Below are 23,124 nucleotides of genomic sequence, written 5' to 3'. Positions count from 1 at the left end.
GCCTTGCTGCATCAATGGTAACTCGCAACCTCCATCCAAGAGTGCGACCTGCTTTACTCTTGCAACCACGACCAACTCAACGCCAGCCGCACATCCGCAATCATGGCGCCCGTCGAACTAGTGAGCCACGATGAACTTGAGCGTACGCACATGAAGCACTCCTTCCCTCGTTGGCCCTTCCTTTTTCGTACGACTGACGCATCTCGCAGAGCAGCTCAAGGACATCATCCAGGACCTCTACAACATCATGGTCCAGGTCACCACCTACGACACCACAGGTCGCCCCAGCCGTGACGTCATGTCCAACGAAATGTCAGTCTCCTATCGCCACTCCCCTCCGCTACTCCGTCCCTCCGCTCGTCCTCCTCCCCTCCGCTACTCCTCCGCTCGTCTCCTCCTCCCTCGTCTCCTCCTCCCTCTGCTCCTCCCTCTGCTCCCCCCTCTGCTCCTCCTCTCTCTGCTTCTCCTCCCCTCCAAAGAATAAAATGGCTGACGTGGTGGCACGACAGAGAAACTCTTTCTCGTTCAATCCAAGCAATCTACGCAACCTCGACGTCACCACTCGTCGCCCTCCCTTCGGTGCCGCCCGAGCTTCTCGAGTACGTCGAGAATGGTCGCAACCCCGACATCTACACACGAGAATTCGTCGAGCTTGTCCGCCGTGGCAACCAGCTCATGAGCGGCAAGATGGACGCGTTTGCCTCCTTCCGCGACGTCCTCGCGACCGAAATGGCCAGCGCCATGCCCGAGCTCAGAGAAGACGTCGAGCGCGTTCTCGAAGCCACCGGCGGCAGACCGCTGGGTTCGGCAGACGATAAGGCCCTGAGCAATAGTCCTGTCCCTGGAGGGCAGCTGGCCGAGTCGCAGAGTGCCAGTTCGACCATGGCCGATGGTTTCGGTCGCGCCGAGACAGGGAGTTGATTTGACAACAGCGTCCACGAGTGCGGCAACGGCAAGCTGCCTGCCGTTCTACCTATATTAACCCGCCCCTCCGGCCCTTGTGGCCGAGTCTACGGCATAATGCCGTACTGCGGCGGAACTAGCGTCCCCTGGCGCATGATACCCAGATGTCGAGCAGCAGGCTTTGTGCTAGGCATCAGCGAGAGCCGCAGAAGCGAGTCGTTGATTTTTTTCGAGGTGACCTCCTCCACTACGGAGCTGAGGCGTAAAGAGCGATAGCGCAGTCGATACGATGTCTACCAACCATCCCCATCTCCAACCGGCACTCATTTTCGTGTAATGGTTGCTCGTCAGATGTGAATGCCACTCCAATGTAAATATCGCAACCGCCCTTGCAGCTGCCCGCCCACCTTGTTTCGGTCCCGAAGACTTCGGCCATCTGATTCAATATGTCTAGACCCAAAAGGAGAAAACGCCGTGCAAAAATGCCTGTGCGAGCACGCTGTACGCGCATCCTCCACCCAACCGCCATTCTATCCAGTCTTGGTGCCTCCTCGCCTCCGAAGTGGCCAAACATACGTCTTACACGCGAGCACGAGACCCAGGGCAAGGACCATCAGCAGCGCGAGGAGCGGCGGTAGCAGGACGGCAGCCGCCAGCAAGCCCATGCCATAGCGCCGAGTCGTCTCGACCAACTCGGCACGACTGTCTTGTCGGTCCTGTCGGTCCTGTCGGCCCTGCCGCCGCTCGTCGTTGCCGTCCCGCCACCTTTTCGCCCAATCGCCGCTCGCATCATTTTCCCACGCGGCCGCATCAGCGACGTCCTCCCTGCTCTCGTCGTTTTCCTCGTCCTCGCCACACGCCGCCTCCGGGCACTCGCCCGAGCACGCCTTATCCGTGTCGGCTGGTCACGAAAAAGGGAACCCGCCGCCTCGCTGCCGACCGCCGCCCGTGTTGAAGTTGAACTGGGCACCGCCAGGGAAACCACCGCCCCCGGGAAACCCGCCCGCTCCTCCAGGAAAGCTACCAGCCGTGCGGAAGCCGCCGCCGCCGCCGCCGCCGAAGCCGCCCTGGTTGCCCATCATGCTAAAGAGAATCTCCGGGTCGATGCCGCCCATGCCGCCGCCCATGCCGCCGCCACCAAACATGTCCGCCGGATCCATGAGGTCGTCGCCGTTGTCGTATGCCGCTTTCTTTCTGCTATGCGTTAGAGCCAACACTGCCATGAATTCTTTCATCTTTCTTCGTTGTGCAAACACTTACTGAGGATCGCTCAAGGTCTCGTAGGCTTCTTGCATATCCTTAAACTTGGCCTCGGCGTCCGGGTCGCCGGGGTTCTTGTCGGGATGCAGCTTGACGGCCATCCTGCGATATGCCTTTTTGATGTCGTCCGGGCCGCAGTCCTTCTCGAGCCCCATGATCTTGTAGTAATCCTTCCGCAGGCTCTTCTTCAGCTCCAGCTCGGCCTTGCGCACCTCCTTCGGGATCGTTCGGTCCTCCGGGTCGAGCTCCTGGATGGACTTCCATTCCTTGACGGCATCCTCCCACTTGCCGCTCTGTCCCAGTGCGTTGGCCTTTGTCTTGCGAGCCTTGGTGTAGCTTGGGTCGAGGCTGACGGCTCGTTCGGCATCGGCGATGGCATCGTCGTACAGCTTGAGCTTGATCTTGCACTGCGCTCGGTTCTGCAGCAGCTTCGCATTCATGCTCCGGTTGGACGGGTCAATCTCGAGCGCCGCCGTGTACTTTTCGATGGCGGGCTGCAGCCGTCCGGCCTTGAACTCGACGTTGCCTTCTTCCTTCATGCGATCGAGCTTCTGGACGATGCGCAGCCACTTGACGGCGTCGCGGAAGTCGGGGTCGCAGTTGATGGCCATGCGGAAGCATTGCATGGCCTTTTCGTTGTCGCCCTGGCCGTAGAGGACGCGTCCCCGAAGAACGAGGGCCTCGGGGTCCTGGCTATTCTTGCGCAGCAGCGACATGGCGATGTTCTGGGCCTCGCCGAGCGCATTCTCGCGACCCATGGCGATGTACGCCTGGCCGCGCATGAGCTGCCACTTGCGGGGCTTGCCGACGTCGGGCCCCAGTCCGCGCTCGGCGAGGTCGAGGGCGTGGAGGACCATGGAGCCGGCGGTCCCCTCGTTCAGGCAGTTCTTGGCCGAGTTCATGTGGTGCAGCATCTCCTTTGTCGGGGCCACATCCTTGGCGGACGGAGCTGGGCTGATGCGTCCAAAGGTGGTCATGGCCTCCTCGGGGCGCCCCAGTCCGGTGTAGATGCGCGCCAGCCGGAGCAGGACCTTGGGGTTCTGAGGGTCGACGTCGGCGGAGCGTGAGCAGTCCTCGAGCGCGGCCTCGTACTGGCCATCGGACATGTACGCCGCCGCGCGATTGCTCAGGAAGGTGGGCGAGTCGGGGAAAAGATCAACGGCTGGCTCGTGCGTTAGCGGCCAGGTACGAATTTACCGTATTTCATCGGCGGGCGGAGACGGCTTCGCAGGCTCACCCTTGGTATACTGCTCGATGGCCTTGGAGTAGTTCTTGTCCTTGAAAAACCTGTTGCCGGCGGCCTTGTAGGATTCGGCATCGTCCTGGGGCGTCGACAGCGGACTGGACGGGTTGGACTTGTGAGGCGGCGGAACGGGAGCAGCCTCGTCACGACTGGCCGTGCCGTTGGGGATGGGCACGGAAAAATTCGACTGAGCCGACGGGTTGGGCGGCGGAGTCGAGGGCAATGGCGTCGAGGTGCGACGGCCGTTGCCGTTGACGTTGCCGTTGACAGGCTCGCTGTCGATATCCATCGAGTTGCTGCCACTCATGGCGGAGTTGGACAGGGCAGAGTATCGCTTGCGTTCCTCGGGAGGCAGGTTCAACGGGTGGATGTCGCTATCGAATTTGTTGCTGCGGCGGGAGGACGAGGACGAGGACGACGTCGTCGGCTCGGTTGAATGCCGGGAGAGTCGAGAGCGGCGCGGCGACGACGAAGATTTTGTCAACGAGTCTCTGGTCGAACCCTTGTGCGACGCAGCCGTGGACGTGGTGGACGCGGAGGTGGACGTGGGCCTGGCCGACGATTTTTTCGCCGACTTGCTGGATGTGGACGATTTCGTGGGGGAGGACGGCGCTGAGCGAGAGTGGGTTCGGACGTCGTCACGGTCGTCGACGCTAGAACTGGAAGCGTGCTTCTTTGCTGACGATGAAGGTTTCTTACTACCACCGAAGAACTTCATTGGGGCACTGGCTTGCCGCAGGGACGACGATAAGTATTCAAACCAGCACGAGTAAGGGCTGTCCCGAAACAAGGTTATGCCGGATACTGAACTGCAGCCGGTGGAATGGAGGGGGGGGGCCGCCTAGTAAACGGGCATTAAGAGCTAAGGGGGCAAAGCCTGGGCCACCGAAAAGCCCAGAGCGAATGCAACAGCGGCGGAACGCGGATGATGGGGCGCGATGCGGGTGGTGCGGGACGGTCGTGAGGTGGTTCGTTCGTCGACCAAGGCGATGAGTTCGGTCTAGTCGAGCTGAGCGGAGGCCTCGGCAGGCAACGAGCACAATGCTGGCGGAGGAGCAGTGGAAGAGGAGCGAAAGGATGAATGTGTGTCGTCGGGCGACGTCGGGATTGTTCATGTGAGGGAGTGATTGGGAGTTTTGGGAAGAACAGAGTCGGAGACCACACGCCCGAGTCCAACGCAGGCACACAATATACGGAGTACATGCACTCGCAGATACGGACACAAGACACAATGTCGACGATGGAATTACGACCAACACTCGGGCCTATTTAATACACGCTGCACCCGCACAAAATTCACACCCCTCGTCACCGCGGCAGGGCGAGAAATGAAATTGTGCCCCGAACCCCAAGTGCCAGCTAGCTCTGTCACTACCGATGCGGTTACTACCCATTCGGTTCGGCACTGGAACACGAGCAAAATTCGGGGGCCTTTCAACCCCCCCCCCCCCCCAGCCAAGTTGTGTGCTAGGGAAGAGGGTACTGAAAGGTTGAACGAAGTCTGCTGGTTCGAAATGGTGCTTGGCACGCCTCGCTTCCTGGATACGATTCACTCCCAAACGAAGGCCCAGATCGCCTTGAGGGCGCTGATGGTACATAAGTACGTCCTGTGGCGCAGTCGTACAGAGCACAGAGTACTCTTCTGTACTCCGTACTTGCTGTATCACTCCGTGCATGCTCCGTGCATGAAAGTAGATTCTCGTCGGTACGAGAACATGTAATACACCGTACTCCGTACGGAGTACTTGTAATTACATTGATTACTATACGGAGTACGGAGTACATGTACGTGCATTATATTGACAAGACCGATCGGAGGGCCCTCCCCCAAGTTGGATATCTTCATCAACTGCATAATTCCTCCCGTTGTCACATAGCAGTCTCCCGAAGCCGGGCAGACGTCTTCGCATGAGTTGCAACGTCAGCTGCGACCCTGACGGCGAGAACGACAGGATTCCTGTTCATGCCGGTGCTTTCAACAGCCACGAGGGCGATGGTTTGGAAGCGAGCAACGCAAGTCCACAATGGTGTATCCAGACAGAGTCGATTTGCTGCTGGCAGGCGCATCTGCGATGGGAAACGCTAAGGGCCATTTGTGAGACGGTCTCGCAAGATGGACAAAAAGGGTTGCAAATCGCTGCCATATAATCTCACATACAATGCGTTGCTCAACACCTGGCTGCATTCTGTTTTCCTTCGCTACATGCCACCATTTCAAGGGAGCTCTTGTAGGTGTAGACCACCCACATGAAGAGACAAGTACTGTACATGCATGCTCCCTGAATAGCCCATGATTGGTTTTGAATGAAGATATAGTTAAGAGGCGCTCTACGAACCATAGTTAGTCAGTCCTTGCCTGCCTAATAGAGATTCGAACTTGGATATACGGATATGGATATATGTGCACGCACGTTAGGCAGTAGATGATCCAAGCTTGGTAATTTTTCAACCCTACGAGAGAGTGTCGGTCGCCCACTACGCAGGTTGATGCTACATCAGCTCGCACAGGGCATGGTGCACATCCATGTGTACTCTGAAGCTTGTACGAACGATGGTTTCTTCGCAAACCCATCATCACTGAGCACGCCATTCTCCTGCCCTGTCCGCATTGGGAGGGGCGGTGAAACAGCCGCCGCAGCAGGGACATTTCGGATGTGATTCCCAACCTCCCGACCGAGTCCAGCCAGCCTGTTTGTATGATTGCTTTGCGCGTGCTCCAATCAGCAACGTCTCGTTGTAGCATGCTCACTGTTGTGCTAGCAACGAGCTGCAGGGGCTCGTTCATTGCTAGTTCCCTGCTGTGATTGAAGGGCGGTCTAAGCGTCCTTGGCTGGGTGGCTGGTGAATTCCCTTAACGAGGACTTGCATTTATGAGGTTGCAATTCTAGAAGGTTCAGTGGGGCGGGGGAGAGGCGGCCCGCCCCTACCACCCGGGGTGCGAGCGAGATCGGACTTGCAGTGACGGAGCGGAGCACATGTACTCCGCACAGCACATGCACTTGGATACAAGTACTCCGTAAATACTTGCTGAAAGTAATATTACTCCGTACTCACTTGTCGTAGCACATGCAAGTACATGTACTGTACACCGACTTAAGTACAGTACTGTACTTAGGTGTACATATGTATACTGTACTCCGTACAGGCAGAATTTCAACCACACACTTAATTGCTTCAGAGTACGGAGCACTTGTACCATGTATGCGTACACTGTGCGTAGAAGTGCTCGTACTATTGTTAGCAACGATACCTTTTCCGTGTACGGAGTACTCTGCTGCACTTTCAGCAACAAGGGAAAATACTTGTACGTTCGTTTATTTCATTAATCCATACCAATGCTTTCGCTGTAGGTCCGGACGTAGCTGCATCTGGATGCGACAGGATTCAAGATGTCTGACGAATTCTATCCTGCCTGACGTTGGCTACTGGCCAGATGCCCCTAACAAGCACATCTCAGCAATCTGATTATCCCATCTATCAAGAATGTTCCTCATGACGCCGTGGTAAAGACACTGGCGACCTACGAGTTCCATGTGCATGCATCCATATCTCTTGTGCATGCTTGCAAGCTGTCAACGGATGGGGTGCGAATCATTGCGTTGATGTGATGTTGTGATGTTGCGAGCGCCTCAGTAACAAGGTAGAAATGCTATCGAGATGGCTCAACAGTGCTATATGTACAATTAACTACCACGAATATCCAGTGATTACCCTAGCGTACAGGCCGAACGTGAAAGGGGATGGGCATAGTCCCTTGGTTCTGCGTTGGCTCATTCCTCCATCAACCTTCCGAGCTCTCGTTCGAAGCAGGTTCGGCAGCGTTGGTGCTCATGATGGAATTGACAAACTCGCGGTATTTGAACACGTCGCCCTTCTTTGCGCCTAGCTGCGCATTCATGTTGCGGTTAAAGGCCCGGCGGCCCGTGAATCCGCTGACAACCTTGTCCACTTCTGCCTGGGTCAATGGACACTCCCCAGGCTCCGATGCCGTACTCAGCAGCGCGTTTTTAAGTTCGGCACAGTCGACCTGGCCGCTGTCATCGTCGTCAAACGCGGAGAAGGCCGAGAGGAGTTCGGCACTGGGAGAGAGAGCGGCGAGTGCCTCGGCCAGCGAGTTCAGAAAGCCCGCGAGGGCAATCGTCTGCGGCCGCGATGGCGGGAAAAAATGTGCGACGTCGGAAGGGCCGTTTGGCAGACCTTGTAATCGTTAGCTCTCCAACGTGACTTTGTCGTGATCTTTGAACATGGGCGCCATTACCCAGCTGGCTCAGCATGTCCGTGACATCGTCGCGATTGACAACCCCATCGCAATCCCGATCCAAGATCTGGAAACCGTCTCGGAGCGATCTAACCTGCGCAGGCTGTAATTGAGAGAGCGCGTTGCCGCTCCCCAGCGACTTTGACGTCGCCGTTCTCGAGAGCGGCCCGGGCTTCTGCGGCATTGCCATCATGTTGTCGGTGACGGGCCGGTCCCTCGTGGCCCAACTCTCCGGTATGTTCGTCGGAGTAGTTGGCCTCGCGAATCTGGACCCCCCACTTGCCACCGGGGCCTTGGTAGGGGACGTCGTGGGTGTCGTGTGTCGCAGCGGCGAAGGCGAGGCAGGAGATTCGGGTCGTCGGAAGGGCGAGCTGCGAGTTGGAGGAGAAGATCCGTATCCCAAAGGAGAAGGCTTGTATGATGCTGAAACAGACTGCACAAGCGGACGATGGCAAATGGCACTGTTAGCGAGCTCCTCTCTCTTGCGGGGGGGGGGGGGGGTTGGGCACCACAGTGGCCCCCCTACCATGGTCGTGAGTCGTGACCAATTCTGTTGGTCAAGCAACGGTCTCGAGCTGCGAGTTGATTGACTTGGAAGATGCGAAACGAAAGGTAATGATGGAGACTAGCGAGGTCTTCAATGACTATTAAATCCTATCGCAATCGCTTCGGCGTCGCTTCTTGAATGTGCGGTGTCTCACTGTGTATCTATTGTTGTCCAAGACTCCAGCAATCGTCCAAAGAGCACAGCTAGCGAATGTAAACAATCAACATGCACCACTGACAAGAGCAGAGTTAGATGGCGGTGCAATCGGCGGGGCGCCTGTGGCTGGAGTCGGGGTGTGGCTTGCTGCCGAAATGTGCCCGGGCCCCAAGATGAACATTGCTGCGCCGAGGATCCCGAGTTTGGCAAGCTTGGCAGTCAGGCTCGTTCGTAAGTAATAATACACCTGCACCTACTACTGTGCATGTACTGTACTGTAAGTGCAAGTGCATTATCTGTCCGCGTACGGAGTAATACATGTATTTAGTATGCGTCCTCCGTACTCCGTACTGTACTCATGCATGAACTTAAGTACGTACCACTACTGACTTGCACTGTACATAGGTACGTACACATGCGCATATACGTAAGTAAGAAATAAATGTTGTACGGAGCGCACTAATACTGATTCAGGTACGTACTCCACACGGAGTACTCCGTTCTTGTGCTCCGTACGTGTACACCTATTGTAGGGATTACAGTAACAGATTTACACGCATATGTCGTGGTTCTCCCCGTACGTACTTGTACTCGTAGATTACACGCAAGTACCGCGTAGAAATATTGGGGGGAAAATCAAAGGTCAAGGCTAGGTAGGCATGCTCGGGGTGACGTACAGTATGGGAACATGCAGCGTTCTGTAACGCAAATGTACTTACTGTGTACTGTCGGTACTACAACTACTAGTACCGAGTACGGAGTAGATACTTGGATAATTGGAAGGGCATGTACACTTGCGGAGCACATATTCCTCATCCGTACAATACAACAAGCCTTCATGCCCAAGTTCCAACATGGATACCTCAATGTTTATGTAATACTCTGTTCGAGACACTGTTAACAAATAAGCAAGGATACTTGCTCCGTATTGTATGTACTACCAACGTGCATGTGTAATTTAGCTGATCAGCACGTGCAAGTACGTGTACAACTACGTAGTACTGTAGGAGTACGTATTATCAGTGTGCATGGACTCCGTAGTGCAATTACAAGTTGCAAGTAATTTGTACTGTAACTTTGCTCGTGCACTTACTTAAGTACTTACACTTACAAGGACAAGTACGTGTAAGTACTACTGTAGGCCATGAATTTTGCCAGTCTACTCCGTGCCGTTGCATGATTATCGACGGCGCGAAGGATGCAGATTGCTGTCATTTATCAACTAGAGCTAGTCCCGATAAAGGCGGATGCATCATGGCGAACGTTGCTGGTAAACGGGTAGCAGAACGTATGCGCGCAACTTGTAGCCAATAGCGCGGCCCCATTGACCTCTACCCTGAAAGTGACCTATGAACGGCCTGTCTCAGGGGCCAAACTGGCCACTCACAGGCTCTCAGACCGAGCCTGCCCCCTCCACAAAGACGCCCTTCAATATCGGACGAGGCCAGCCCCTGATGGGACTCTTGGAGTACCAGGTCGCAGCACATGGCCGGTAGCCAGACGTTTGCCGATTGATCGCCTCGCGTACTACCCATCGCACGGTCCTGCGATTCGACACCCAGGGCTGAGGCAGAATTGCTTCTCGTCGAAGCACCGAGCCTCGTCTTCCGGACGAAGCCGCCTGCCAACCCTCTTCCCCGCACTCGCTCATCTCGCCTCGTCTGCCGTCTTCGATTGCCCTCTCTTCTGCGCATGGCGGTGCCGCACACCAATTCATACCGCCATCGCCCTGGCGATATATATACGACCGGGTGCTTATACATGTACGCATCGGTCTATGAAGACGAGTACTTGCACGAGTGCGAAGCCGCCATCGGTCGTCGAGCGAGCGAAGAAGCAACCGGCGGATTTCATGGCAGCCGTCCCTGGTCCCGCTTAGGTGTAGAACGCGAGGACGGACTGTTGCCGCATCTCCAGCATGGCGACGACCGCCTTGCCGTACTTGCCTCGATACACCAACCTCATCAACCGGTCGAATACTTCCTTGACAAACGCACGAGCCTCCCTGACCTCGTTCCCTCCGTCGCGATCCCCATCAGAAGCGTCGCAAGCCTCCCATCCGTCCGCATCACATCAGCTCCCAATGGCCGACACCGACCGGATATCCGACCCGAGCTCGAACTCCATCACGCCATCCCTTGACGTTTCTTCCCAGCACTCGTCACTCTCGGCACCGCGCCGGCCCAATGCCGATTCTAAATCATCGAGGAAGCTACGGTCACAGTACCCTCGCTCCTCGGCTGAAAACCATGTCGAGTACATCTTGGTCGCCTCCTTCGACATCGACCGCGGTCCCGTCATGGAGCACCAGTACCCCATCGCCATCACCGGGGATGAGAACATGCTGGCCGAGCTCATGTTGCCAGATCAGGCACACGCCCGCAACCAGGACTGGACCATATTCTTCCTCCACAAAGACACGAGCCAAGAGGACGAGGATGAAGAGCGACGGGCAAAGGACCGGCGAAGGCGTCGTCGCAGAATACGACGCGCCCGGGCGGCAGGAATCATACCGGAAGAGAATGAAGAGGAGGCGGGGCTGGACGACGACGGAGACGACGACGGCGCCGACGACGGCTCGGCCGACGAATCACTCGATAGCGAGCCAGAAGGCGGCGAAGGGCCGCCGCTAGTCTACGTTTTGAACTTGGTCAACACCAAGCACGACAAGTCGGCCAAGAGGGGCGCCATCGTCAAGGCCATGGCCATTTGCACCCGGCACCCCTTTCTGCACATTTACAAGGTGAGCAAGAGGAGCAGGCATTGGCTCTCTCCCTCAACTCAAACTTTCAAGCGCAGAGCTAATCACCGTCGCCGCTAGCCTCTGCTCCTCCTAGCGCTAGAGGAGTACTTCAAATCACCGGTGCCGGAGACGCTTTCCATGCTGTACGACGCCGTCAACGCCATGGATCTGTCGCTCATGCCCCGGCTGAGCATCCTCGAGCGGCATCTGCTGCTCGCGAGCGAGAACCGAGACCTGTTCGTCGAGAAATTCGAGCAGATGATACAGATTCGAATGGCCGAAGACCTCGAGCGCTCGGCCGCGAACGGCCTCAGCAACGGAAACCACAGCCCCACGAAGCTGGCGGGCATCTCCAGGGCCGGCACCAAGGCTCACGTCGAGGGCGGCAGCCAGTCCACCTACTCGGTCCCTCGGGACACGCACGAGTTCGAGAGCAAGGTCATGTACAAGGGTATCCCCATACCGATCAAAGTGCCGACGGCGGTCATGCCCGAAACCGTGGGCGACTTCTCTCTCATCAAGCTCATCCAAAACTTTTCCGAGCCGCACGTGAAGTCGCCGCAGCCCTTTCCGCTGCACCCGCACTTGACGACCAACGGCACCCACACGCACCCCATCATGGTGCTCGTCAACGGACTGTTGACGCAGAAGCGGATCATATTCCTCGGACACAACATGCCTTCAGGGGAAGTGGCCGAGGCCGTCCTCGCCACATGCGCGCTCGCCTCCGGGGGCATCCTGCGAGGCTTCACCCGCCACGCGTTTCCCTACACGGACTTGACCAAGATCGACGACCTGCTCAACGTCCCCGGCTTCATCGCCGGCGTGACGAACCCGACGTTTGAGAACCACCCGGAGTGGTGGGATATCCTCTGCGACCTGCCTACCGGGCGCATCAAGATCAGCAGCAAGATCGAGCCGCCGTCGGTGACGGAAGGGCTCTTGTACTTTCAGCAGCAGCATCCGAACCTGGCGACGATGGCGAGCGGCACGACCAACAACAACCAGGACTTGACGGGCGATGCTGCCTTCATGACGGACCTGCTCAAGAGCGTGGCCATGAGGCACGGCGAGCGGGTGATTCGGGCCAAATGGCGGGACTGGGTTCTCAAGTTTACTCGAATCGCGGCCCAGTTCGAGGAGGGTGTGTACGGAGCCAGCGCGCTTTACATAGGAAGTGAAGACCAGGAGATGACGATCCCCGGCACCGGCGGGCACGGGTACGTGTGGGCGGACGACGCGGCGAAGAATAAGGAGCTTGCCGGCAACGTCACCAGGATCGAGGGCTGGCGCAACACCCGCAGCTACTACAGCTACATCCAGGTGAGTCGCATTCCTCCGCTCCCTCCCGCACTCTCCCGTCCCCAAGCAGCAGCTGATCCCTAGGCAGGACCTCGCCCAGGTGTACACGGTTCGCCCGCTCAAGGGCCTCGACCTCGCTCACATGCACGACCGCCTGCGTATGCAGCGGCTCTCGCCGACACAAAGCCGCGATATCTACCTGACGCTCTCCAAATACATTCACTCGTACGACGAGATTTGCCTGCTGCTCGACGTGGCACCCGAATCGCACGCCGGGTTGTTCTACCTCGCGCTGGGCCTGTTCCACAAGGATCGCGAGGTGCGGCTCAAGACGGCGGAGCTGTTGGAGCGCATCTCGGAGCACGAGGCGGGACAGCACTGGTGGAAGAGCATGAGCCGGTTCGAGAAGCTCGCGTACGAGCGCCTTCGACGCGAAGCAGATGCCGAGATGCGGGTCAAGCTGGAGAAGGGTGGGGTGAGCTCCGGCTCGGAGAGGAGGATCAGTTAGTCGGACGGTTTGTGGCTGGGCCGCAAGCCTCGACTTTGACCTCGGACGCGGACACGGACGGTCGCGGACGCGGACGCAGGTGAGCGGGAGCCAGGGGACACCCACGGCTGCCTGCCTGCGGACGTGCTGTTGAAAGACCATCTGGCAGCGTTGCCGTCGCCTCATCATTGATGGGCCGGCGAATCATGGGCTCACGACTTACTACGGGATCATGCTTTATGGGTGGGACGGATGGCACTTTGCTGTTTTGAGATCTGTCGCGATTCTTGTTTTGGATTGCCGGGACAGCAGTTGACTAGGTGTAGGGGGAGGCGATGACTGACGACGGCGGGCGTTTGACGTGGATATGCGGCGACTGCTGACGCCAACCGCGGGGTGATGGGCCACTGCTCTCGGCGCGCACTAGATACCTACCTTGAATGAGTGAAAAGTGCAGGGGCGAGCACTACATTACGCGTGTACGTATTGGAATACGTTTATCAACTTATCATCGTCGAGCACTTGGCCTGCTCGCCTCGCTGTTCCGTTTTGCTTCGCGGCATGGCGTCGAAAATCACACCAGGCCAAGAGCCTTGGCGGCGTGTTTGATGTGATCCTCGCCAAAGGTCGACACGAAATAGTACGAATGGTCGTAGCCCTGGAGATGGTTAGTTTACTAGAGAAGGGCGAGGGTAGGGCGAGGGCCGAAACTGGTCGCCTACATCTTGGTAGCGAAGGTCGAGGCCGTCAATGCCGGCCTCCTTGACGGCGCGTTCAAAGTTCTCTGGGAGAAGTTGTCCCTGCTTGTAAAAGTCGTCGGCGGTCCCCTGCGATTGTGGTGCACACCAGCATCAGCTGACCAGACGGAGGATCGAATGGACGGGAAGCAGAGCCAGCCAACATACGACGTCAATGAGGCAGTTGAGCGGCCCCTTCCAGGCCTTGACCAGCTCGGTCGCGTCGTGCTTCTTCCACTCATCCTCGTCGTCGCCGAGGTATCCCCGAAAAGCCTTTTCGCCCCACGGGCAGCGGGACGGGTTCGTGATGGGCGCCCAGGCGCTGACGCTCTTGTACATGCCGGGGTTTTTTAGGTAGAGCGTGAGGGCGCCATGGCCGCCCATGGAGTGGCCGGCGATGGAGACGCGGTCCGGGTCGATCTCGGGAAAGGATTTGAAGAGAAGGCCGGGCAGCTCGCGGGTGATGTACGACTCCATCCGGTAGTTGGCGGCCCAGGGCTTGGTCTGGGCGTCAAGATAGAAGGAGGCTGCGCTGCCAAAGTCGTAGGCATCATGTTCTCCGGGAAGGTCGGTGCCGCGCGGGGAGGTGTCGGGGAAGAGCAGGGCGAGACCGAGGCGGGCAGCGTGGGCATGCAGAAAGCCCTTCTCCGTCACGTTGTCGGGGGTGCAGGTGAGGCCGGACAGGTAGACGAGGAGAGGGGTGCGCTGCTCGTCCGTTGAGCTGGTGCGTGTTCGCGGCGGGTCACGGCTGGAGGAATGGCCGGGGAGGAAGAGGTTGAGGTTCATGGGCGTCGAGGTGGAGCTGGATTGGTGGGTGAGCTTGAGGATGCGGCCGCCAAAGGCGGTGATGGTGGCTTTGGTGGTGAAATCCATGACGGCGGCAACGTTTGTGGTTGACGGTGCGGTGGTGAGGCGATGATGGTGTCATGAGGGGCAAGCTGGTGAGTGCGCGGGGAACTATCATGGCTCGGCATCGGTGACGACGGGGCGTGCCACACTGGTCAACCCCACCAGCAGGGTACCTGGACTGGTGGCTAGGCATTGTACACTTACAGTACACCTGCTGTAAGTATACTTGTTAAAATACTTGCAGCAAGTACACTTACAGCACAGTAAGTACATGTCTCTGCAGAAGTACGAGTACAAGACCTTTACTATAAGTACTTGACGTGACAGTAAACATTCACAAGTGTATTCCGTACTTTCTTGTACATGTAAGTAATTATGATTTGGTGCCAAAGTGGGCCGTGGGGGGTTGGGGCTTCCATGATTCCAGCAGGGAGTTCCCGTCCCTGCCGTACAACCACAGGAGTTACATGTGCCGAATGCTGTAATTACTGTACTTTACCGTACTTGCATTTGGAACCTGTTCCTGGGCGCCTCCATCACTCCACCAACCACTGGCAGCACCGGGTACAAGCAAGCACAGTAACAACACGTGATACTTTACGGAGTGCATGTGCACAGGCACGTAGGAAAGGCAGCCACCGCTATCATGGAGGCCGAACCCACATGGGGAAGCACCATGGCTTGGAGCAGCGTTATGCCATTCTGCTGGTGCCTATTCTCGGCGTACATGTTTCTATCTTTCGAGCGCCAAGCATTGGCACACACACTGGTTCACAACGTTGGTTTTCGCCGTCGTCGGCACTTGACAGTATTATACATGTACATAAATGGTGGCTAGAGAGAGTAGTTTATTTTACGGTATACAGAGAATGGATACTGAACCAAGCGTTAATGAAGCTGCGAGGCATACAGGCACAACAAGCAAGTGTGCTCGCACTCCTTTGGCATCGACGCCATCGAGGCTGTCTATTCCTTCAGGAAGCAGTCGAAGCTCGAAATGATGGTGTTCCAGCCGATGGCACTCAAGTTGAACTTGTGCTCGTAGGCGAAATCCACGGCACCAAATGTGCAGCCGGTCGGGCTCCGACAGATACCTTGACAGTCGAAAGCGCGGGGGGAGCAGGCAAAAGGCTCTCTGTCGGGCGCAAATGTGCTTGCATTTCGGTAGAATGGCGCTTCGAGCTGCTGGCAGACGTTGAGGGAGACCACCTTGTGCATGCATGTACCTGTAGCGTTAGGTCCGGTGCAGATAAGAACCTGATGGCCCGTTAGCTCCTACGATATTGAACCAACAGCTGGGTGGCGGGAGAAGCGAAGGAGAAAGAAACGGAAAAGAAGGAGAGAAGATGGGGGGGGGTTGAATGAGTGGAGGCGAACGAGAGATGACGAAGAGGGACAGGAAGGTGCAAGAGAGGTGAGAAATGGGAAAGTCTTACACCGCCTAGAGCCCGTGTCTGAATCGGCGTAGCAGCGACGGCGGCGGCCGACGCCAGAACGACGACGAGGTCTAACGCCTTCATCTTGCCGAATTTCGGCGAGCTTTATTTCAGAGCAGAGGCTTCCGAGAAAGAAATGTTGGGCAGGTAAAGAAATACGACGTGCTTGCTAGTAGTTGGAACAAATGTGTGCAAGTAAGTGACGTTGAGGCTGGGCCACGGTCAAGCTTGCTGTGGGGTGGGTGGTTGGTTGTCCGGTTGGCTGTTTTATAGTGTTGCTGCTGCAGTGAGTGTGACGCTGAGCGCCGAGTGGTGACCAAGACCGAGTCCAAGTACCATTCAGGCGCACGTCCATGACAAGTACTACTCACTCGAACGCACCGAGTACTTGTACTAATACTTGTAGGTCTGTAAGTACTGAGTAAGTACAAAGGATTTTACTCCGTGCAGGTACTAACGTTACCTAGTCCTGCATGTATGCCCGAGTCAGTGCATCATCAGTACTAATTACTAGGTATCTACGAGTACGTCTATTGGTGCCTATAAGTCACCAAGTGCGTCACTGAATGTCAGCACAGCACTCCATACACTCACTACCTGGGCGGTTCCAGTCCCAGCACCTGCACAGCGACAATCCTTGCACGCACTTCGTCCCTTGCTAAACGGAACGCAGAAGTGCTGGTCTTGTACGGAGTAATACCTCGTATGACTCCGCACCAACACGCCCATCGATCAATCCACAGCTTATCCTTTCCATTTCCGCCTATCGACGCGGCCATCCAGGTAACTAACTGTACAATCCTACTAATACTTACTCCGCACATGTAGGTGTACAAGTCCTCCGTACATGAAGATTTCTTTTGCTGGCCAGCAGTTTTCGACGTCATTCGCGACGTTCTTCTAGCTGGAGACTAATGATGGAACGCTGGACGCCTCCAAGACGACAGTGATGGCTGTCCAACAACACGAGCCAAAACTTGGTTTGCCCTGCGCACTCACCTTCATCTGCATCGGCCCACGCTTGCTTGCTGGCTCGGCCCGACTCAGCTACATCACGATTGGCCTCTGTCCTCGGCTCTTTCCTCGCTCGCCGGGCTTCATCCATACATGATCCATGCCGAGCGTTGCGGAAGCTCGATGTTCCCCCCAAGTAATGGACGGCGTGGTCAGGCCATGCATGATGCATCATCGGCGAGCTTCATCGGCGAGGGGAGAGCTGACAACAGCTGCCAGACTCTTTCCTTTGCGGTCCACCCCATCAAATCAAACTCAGAAATAACAGCACAGGTACGAATGAAGGTGTCGAGGCGGAGCAGGACTGGCGTCAAGTCGCTGGAAAACTCGCCGATTGCTTTTCGGTGCCAACCGCATGCTCTGTCGACCTCCGAAGTACGCGCGCGAGTGCGGAGTACACCACGGCGACGTTTGAATGGTCCTTCGTCGCTTGACGTATCGCACCAAGTCCCGGCAAGATGGCGACTCCAAACCGTCAGCAGAGAGCCCAAGCCCTATCTAGGATGCTTAGTTGGCCGTCGGCGGTGGGAGAAGGTACCGAGGTACTGGATATCAAGGTACTGTAGGTCGGCTGGTCGGCACGCGCCCTGCTCGCCATGCCTCACAAGAAGAGCGTGGCCAGAGGCGATTCCCGCGGGTCATGAAGGCTAGGTGAAGGATGCCAAACGACCGTCTCATTCGCCCATCCCATTCCGTCCCGATTGCACCTACGCCACGCGGCCGTCGAAATCTCTGCCGGGCAAGTGATAACCCTCACTGCAGGCAATTGGCAGATGCAAAATTCGGTCATTCTTATTGTTCATCTATTTCCTAAACATGATTAAATCTCATAAACGCCGCGCTCATGCACCGTCAAACCACTGTCAGCGCGAGCCGCAGAGGAGCCTGCAGGGAGCGGAATGGCTCAGTTCGAGCAGTCTGCCTCAGGCATGTTCGCCCCGGACGTTTGGCCACCAACTGTCATCGGCCCGTGTTCCCCCCCTCTCGTCTTCCCCTTCATTGCAGCAGCTCCTCGCATGTCCAGTCCTCGTAGCTGGCTCGTTGTTAGCCTTCCCTCGGCACGGTATCGCAGCCTGACCCGACTCACTAGCCATCCGGCATATACCTCCGGACAATCAGCGGAATTTTCTTCTCTCGCAGTTCCTTGATGGCAATCTGCAGTGGATCCGTCTCGCCCTCGAGGTCCACGAGCACCGGCGCGTTCATGCTATCCGGCGAGCGATGCGTTAGCCGAGCCCCTGCCACCATCCGCAACGGTATCCCGTCACCCCGTACCTGATCTGCAGAGCCCGGGTGCCCAGGATGCGCGCCCTCTCGTATTTCGTCATGTACGGCGTTGTAGTCCGCTCGCTCTCGGGAATCTTCTTGTCCTTCATCGACTTGTCGCCGCCCTTGAGCGCATTGGCGGCCGCCGATGGGTCGCCGGAGATGACGACATGGTCCTGATCTTCGCCGTTGCCTACGTTTTCCCCATCCTCCTCATCGACGACCTCGGGGTCGTAGAACTCGGTCGTCTCCTCCTCCTCCAGCATGGGCTCGTCGCTATGAGGCGCCCGTGTCAGCCCAAGGAAAGGATCCGAGGGAAGGCATCTCGGGGGACTCACCCGCCCACGCCGACGTCGTCATCTCCGAAATCAGACATGATGAGATGGTACAGAGCCCGCGCGTGCTTTGGGGGTGGGAGGGGGGCTTGTAGTATTGGGAATTGCCGTCGTTCGTTGCGAGTGCTGCCGACCAAACTGCCACGGAAAAAAAGCTGTTGGCGATGAAAGCTCGTTGTTTTGCCGTGGCTATTCCGAGACCCACGCTCTGTTGATGGGTGGGGCCAACCAGAAGCCGGCCTGTCTTGTCGTGGGCCCGATCCACCCGGTCGCTCGTCAGAGTCGTCACCAAGCCAGAATTTCACTTCACCGCCTTAAAAGTTGCCCATTCTGCCAACGCCTGACGAAACGAACCGGCCTGCGACTTGGAAACCATTCACCCTTCACGACGGCGAGGTGCCGCCGTCCCTTTGCAGCACCATGAGCAAGCGGCCGGCCCCGGATGATGGACTTGAAGCCTCTCCATCGAAGAGGCCGCATGTCGAGGGCATGGCGACCCTGTGTGCGTGCCGGTGCCGACCCACGATCCTGTCCTCGCTAACCTGTCCTCAGCTCTCGACGACGGCGACGACGACTTCACAGTCGTCCAGACACCGAGCTCAATGGTCGATCCAGATTCGCCCGTAACCGCAGCAACAACGCCCCGGACCAGGTTTCCCTCAGACCTCAAGACTCTTGCCTGCACCTGGCCGGGCTGTCCCAAGTCCTTTAACCGCCCAGCCCGTCTGCGGGATCATCTCAACTCGCACACCAACTCCCGACCCTTTCGCTGTCCGTACGACGACTGCGACAAGGATTACATTGAGGATAAGCACCTGAAGCAGCACGTCAAGGCCGCCCACACGCACGACCGCAAGTACATCTGCCACAGGGACGGCTGCACCAAGAGCTTCGTCACCGGAACGCGGCTGAAGCGGCATCAAGCGGTCCACGACGGTGCCGACAGGTTCCGCTGTCAGACTTGCGGTCAAAGTTTTCGGAAGAAAGAAACGCTGCACAAGCATGTCCGAAAGGATCACCTGCACAAACCAGCGTTTGAATGCCCCGAACCAGCTTGCCAGGCCGCGTTTGACTCGAAGCCAGCGCTGAAGCGACATCGGGAGAAGCTGCACGGGCCCATCAAGTTCTGGTGTCTCGAATGCGGCTCGAAAGCGGAGGAGGACGGGACGGGGAACCGGGTCGGCTTCACGACGGAGCTGCTGCTCCAGCAGCACCTCAAGCAGGAGCACCAGAATTGCATTTTCTGCGATTTCAAGTCGAGCTCGAAATGGGATCTGGAACACCATGTCGAGATGCACCATTCCGGCAAGACGGTCGAGGACCGTAAGACGCACGCATGCACCCACCCTGGCTGCGGAAAGCGATTCACCAAACGATCCAACCTCAACACCCACGTTCGCACCGCCCATGAGGGTTTCCGATTCGTATGCGGAGACGTCGACTTTGCCGGCCCCGGCTTCGAAGCATGGTCCAACGATCAGGCTTGTGGCGACAAGTTCAGCACCAAGGCCAGGTTGGAGGAGCACGTCCGTTTCATTCACCTGGGTCAGGAGCGGCCAAAGCTGTCGAGGCCGGGCAAGGCCAAAGCGGATCGGATCATCGATGACATCTCGGGTACCGCCACCAAGGCCAAGCAGGTCATCACCTGCCCCCACTGCGACGAAAAGTTTAAACGATATCATGACCTCAACCTGCACACGGCCAGGGACCACGGCCCGTCCCGAGAAGCCGACGCAGGAGTCGTTCGCACCGACGCGCTCTTTCCAGAGCCTTCCAGTTTCGGACTAGGCGATGCCCAGTCTGTGTGGTCCGACCAGTTGCCGCAGGAGGAGACGCAGGAGGAGGAGCTGTTCGCGGCGCAGATGGACTATGGTCCACCGCAGGACGACTGGCAAGAGGACGAGGCCAACATCCTGCTCCTTGCACGGGATCCTCCAGGCACGTTGGAGTGCCGCATTGATCCTTTTCTGGCATGTTAGCAGCGCCGGTGCCGACTCTGCGACCGTCTCGTGCTGCTCGTCATGTATGTATTGTATTCTGCTTCGCCCCTTATCGTGGCACTTATTCGCACCGCACGAGGTGCTGGGACATGGCATGCGGGCCAACTCACGACGGGCATCACCACATCATAGAATCATAGCGTTAGGCAGTGCAGAAGCGTATCTATTTATGGCGGATTGAGAGAGCAGTGCGACGTAATGCTTGCGGATACGCCCGAAGCCAGCATGCGAGATACTGTCAAGCCCAACGACCGTTGCTCGCCATGTTCGTAGGTATTCTATGTGCATTGGTCACCCTGTCCTGGTTGCCACCAACCAGGGGAGCGATTCAAACGATGGGCCAAGAAAACATAATCCGGCGCCCCTATTCCTGATTCCTGATTCCTCATGTCCCCATGTCCCGATTCCCGATTCCCGATTCCTGATTCATGATTCATAGCCTTGATTCACGAATACGAATACAATTAAGCGTACGTCAAGTCGTGCTTGGCCAGCAACCAGCTGGCGATAGAAAACGTCACATCGTCGACGATGCGAAGCCTGTCGCACGCCTGTCCAGCGAAAACGTTTCTGTCGCCTTTGGCTGTCCGTCAGTGTGAGGCGAAAAGGGCGTTGCTCAGGCCGAGCAAGGCCATGCCGAGGAAGCCAAAAAAGATGCAGAGGTTGCGGTTGTGGTTGAGGCTGAGGCTCTCGACGAAGAGCTGGAGGGCGACGCTGACCATGATGCCGGCGGTGACGGCGAAGAGGCAGGCGTAGGCGACGGCGTTGGGGGTGAGGTGGGTCCTGCTGGCGAGCCTGAACCAGAGGGCGGCGATGGCGGCGCCGAAGGGTTGGGAGAGGCCACCGAGGATGGCGGCCCAGGACATGGCCCGCCAGCGGGAGCCGAGGGCCATGTAGAGAGGCAGGGCCATGGCGAAGCCTTCGGTGATGTTGTGGACGAAGAGGGCCATGAAGACGTTGAAGCCGAGCGTCGGGTTCGCGTGGTTGGTGGCGTAGGTGATGAAGCCCTCGGGGAACTTGTGGAGGGCAATGGCGATGGAGGTTTGGAGGCCGATGGAGAGGAAGGCGTTGGCGGGGACGTGATGGTGGTGCTGCTGCGCTTCGGCCTCGCACTCGTCGACGGAGAGATGGACATGCTCGTCCGGGACGAACTCGTCGGCGGGCACGACGGTATCCCGCGACGTCGCACGGCTCGTGCGGAAGCGCGGGCTGATGGGTTCGAGGCCATCGGTGTGGCTATGGTCGGAGGCGAAGTGAAAGACGGAGCCAGTGGGGGTGTAGAAGGGCCCGGTGGTGGTGCGCAGCACGGTCGCGTGGCGAGTGCCGTTGGCAGACTTGTTCGCGACGTGCTTGAAGCACTCCTGGCCGCAGGGGTCGGTGTAGCCGTAACAGGAGCCTTCCTCGTCGCAGTTGCACTTCGTATCCTTGACAAAGGACATGACGCGTTTCTGGACGTCGTACATGGACGACCTGCGCCTGAGAGGGCCGCCATCGGCCGGCAATGTCGTTGGCCGGTTCCGACCCCCCACTCGGGGGCTCAGAGGTTGCTCGGCCATCTCCTCCCCCCTCGTCGCCAACGACGGCTGCCCCTTGGACAGCGGGACGACGGGGTTGCTCCTCACCGGGTCCAGCAAGGCGGTTGTCTCGGTCGCGCTGGAACCGTTCTCCGGCACCGCCGCGTCCCTCTTGGCGGGAGGGTAGGTGTGGGAGTGGTATTGCCATGCAGCCGAGCCGCGTCTGCGAGCGCGACTGACCCTGGAATGACGTCGGCTGCGGGCTCCGGAACAGGAGTGGCCGTCGACGGCGGCGGCGTCATCGTGGGTGTGGTCGCAGTCGACGACGTGGGAAGGCATGTACTGGTGCAGGAAGCGCGAGAGGGTCTGTATGCCGAGGAAGCCGCAGATGAAGCAGGCTATGATGAGAAAGCCGGCCGACTGATGGTCCCAGCCGTCATCTTCGAGGTAGCCCTTGGACTCGGGGAGCATGCTGTAGAGGGAGGAGAACATCTGGGGAGGATCCACGGTCAGAATGGCTCGGCGGGGGAGGAGAGGGGATTGGAGGGAGAGATGGAGGGGAGATGGAGGGGTAGGGGGGGGGGGGTTCATTACCATGACACCGAAACTGAGGCTCAGGGAGCATGCGAGGAACGCGCTGCTGTCCTGGATGCGAAAGTTGCGCTTGCCGGGGAGCATTCGGACGATGACGTCGACGCATATTATCGAGGCACCAAAGACGCAGGCTGCAGGATGAACGGGGGGGGTCAGATCCGACCTCGACGACGGTTCACCACAGCGTCGCCCATGGACTCGCACGTGGACAGCCGGGAATCGAGATGAGGGAGCGACGACGTACCGATGCCACTGACGATGCACATGATCCACCCGCGGGTGTCATTGTCGACGTCGAAAAAGGCCAGCATCTTCGGCTCGTTGGCTCGTTGGCACACGGCTTGCTAGCAGTCGGTCTCGTCGACTCGACACGGACGGACTATCATGAGGCTCGAGCCTCGCGCTTCGTTCGGGGACGTCGGGATGGGCCAGCTCAGCACTGCAGCAGCGGAGAGCAATGTACAGTAAGTAGAGCGGGGG

The 23,124-nt window shown here is 57.8% G+C and overlaps 10 protein-coding genes across 10 annotated transcripts; 3 read left to right on the top strand and 7 right to left on the bottom strand.

The window, feature by feature from the left end:
• Window positions 1-102: 102 nt before the first annotated feature.
• Window positions 103-921, top strand: DCS_01318 (mediator of RNA polymerase II transcription subunit; the record flags this gene model as incomplete). Its single annotated transcript, XM_040798652.1, has 3 exons — window positions 103-142; window positions 210-312; window positions 510-921. The coding sequence occupies 3 exons, from the start codon at window positions 103-105 to the stop codon at window positions 919-921; spliced, it is 555 nt and encodes a 184-aa protein (XP_040659535.1).
• Window positions 922-1,433: 512 nt separating this feature from the next.
• On the bottom strand, window positions 1,434-3,713 carry DCS_01317 (DNAJ domain containing protein; the record flags this gene model as incomplete). The annotated part of the gene is made up of 4 exons (XM_040798651.1): window positions 1,434-1,804; window positions 1,844-2,097; window positions 2,164-3,325; window positions 3,401-3,713. The coding sequence occupies 4 exons, from the start codon at window positions 3,711-3,713 to the stop codon at window positions 1,434-1,436; spliced, it is 2,100 nt and encodes a 699-aa protein (XP_040659534.1).
• Window positions 3,714-3,780: 67 nt separating this feature from the next.
• DCS_01316 (uncharacterized protein) lies at window positions 3,781-4,124 on the bottom strand (the record flags this gene model as incomplete). Its single annotated transcript, XM_040798650.1, has 2 exons — window positions 3,781-4,018; window positions 4,090-4,124. The coding sequence occupies 2 exons, from the start codon at window positions 4,122-4,124 to the stop codon at window positions 3,781-3,783; spliced, it is 273 nt and encodes a 90-aa protein (XP_040659533.1).
• A 3,063-nt stretch (window positions 4,125-7,187) lies between these two features.
• On the bottom strand, window positions 7,188-8,193 carry DCS_01315 (uncharacterized protein; the record flags this gene model as incomplete). Its single annotated transcript, XM_040798649.1, has 3 exons — window positions 7,188-7,603; window positions 7,665-8,097; window positions 8,191-8,193. The coding sequence occupies 3 exons, from the start codon at window positions 8,191-8,193 to the stop codon at window positions 7,188-7,190; spliced, it is 852 nt and encodes a 283-aa protein (XP_040659532.1).
• Window positions 8,194-10,285: 2,092 nt separating this feature from the next.
• DCS_01314 (uncharacterized protein) lies at window positions 10,286-12,920 on the top strand (the record flags this gene model as incomplete). Its single annotated transcript, XM_040798648.1, has 3 exons — window positions 10,286-11,110; window positions 11,189-12,433; window positions 12,501-12,920. 3 exons carry the CDS (start codon window positions 10,286-10,288, stop codon window positions 12,918-12,920), a joined length of 2,490 nt encoding a protein of 829 aa, XP_040659531.1.
• Window positions 12,921-13,473: 553 nt separating this feature from the next.
• Window positions 13,474-14,509, bottom strand: DCS_01313 (uncharacterized protein; the record flags this gene model as incomplete). The annotated part of the gene is made up of 3 exons (XM_040798647.1): window positions 13,474-13,557; window positions 13,622-13,726; window positions 13,805-14,509. The coding sequence occupies 3 exons, from the start codon at window positions 14,507-14,509 to the stop codon at window positions 13,474-13,476; spliced, it is 894 nt and encodes a 297-aa protein (XP_040659530.1).
• A 942-nt stretch (window positions 14,510-15,451) lies between these two features.
• DCS_01312 (uncharacterized protein) lies at window positions 15,452-16,005 on the bottom strand (the record flags this gene model as incomplete). The annotated part of the gene is made up of 2 exons (XM_040798646.1): window positions 15,452-15,742; window positions 15,922-16,005. 2 exons carry the CDS (start codon window positions 16,003-16,005, stop codon window positions 15,452-15,454), a joined length of 375 nt encoding a protein of 124 aa, XP_040659529.1.
• Window positions 16,006-17,931: 1,926 nt separating this feature from the next.
• Window positions 17,932-18,577, bottom strand: DCS_01311 (putative DNA-directed RNA polymerase I, II, III 18kD subunit; the record flags this gene model as incomplete). Its single annotated transcript, XM_040798645.1, has 4 exons — window positions 17,932-17,968; window positions 18,023-18,142; window positions 18,211-18,477; window positions 18,540-18,577. 4 exons carry the CDS (start codon window positions 18,575-18,577, stop codon window positions 17,932-17,934), a joined length of 462 nt encoding a protein of 153 aa, XP_040659528.1.
• A 379-nt stretch (window positions 18,578-18,956) lies between these two features.
• DCS_01310 (C2H2 transcription factor) lies at window positions 18,957-20,515 on the top strand (the record flags this gene model as incomplete). The annotated part of the gene is made up of 2 exons (XM_040798644.1): window positions 18,957-19,038; window positions 19,089-20,515. 2 exons carry the CDS (start codon window positions 18,957-18,959, stop codon window positions 20,513-20,515), a joined length of 1,509 nt encoding a protein of 502 aa, XP_040659527.1.
• Window positions 20,516-21,126: 611 nt separating this feature from the next.
• Window positions 21,127-22,955, bottom strand: DCS_01309 (Zinc/iron permease; the record flags this gene model as incomplete). The annotated part of the gene is made up of 3 exons (XM_040798643.1): window positions 21,127-22,542; window positions 22,645-22,775; window positions 22,889-22,955. The coding sequence occupies 3 exons, from the start codon at window positions 22,953-22,955 to the stop codon at window positions 21,127-21,129; spliced, it is 1,614 nt and encodes a 537-aa protein (XP_040659526.1).
• Window positions 22,956-23,124: the final 169 nt, after the last annotated feature.

This window comes from Drechmeria coniospora, chromosome 01 (genome assembly GCF_001625195.1).
Source record: "Drechmeria coniospora strain ARSEF 6962 chromosome 01, whole genome shotgun sequence".
NCBI lineage: Eukaryota > Fungi > Ascomycota > Sordariomycetes > Hypocreales > Ophiocordycipitaceae > Drechmeria > Drechmeria coniospora.
The sequence above is the reverse complement of the archived record's forward strand: the minus strand, read 5'-3'. Positions and strand labels throughout refer to the sequence as shown.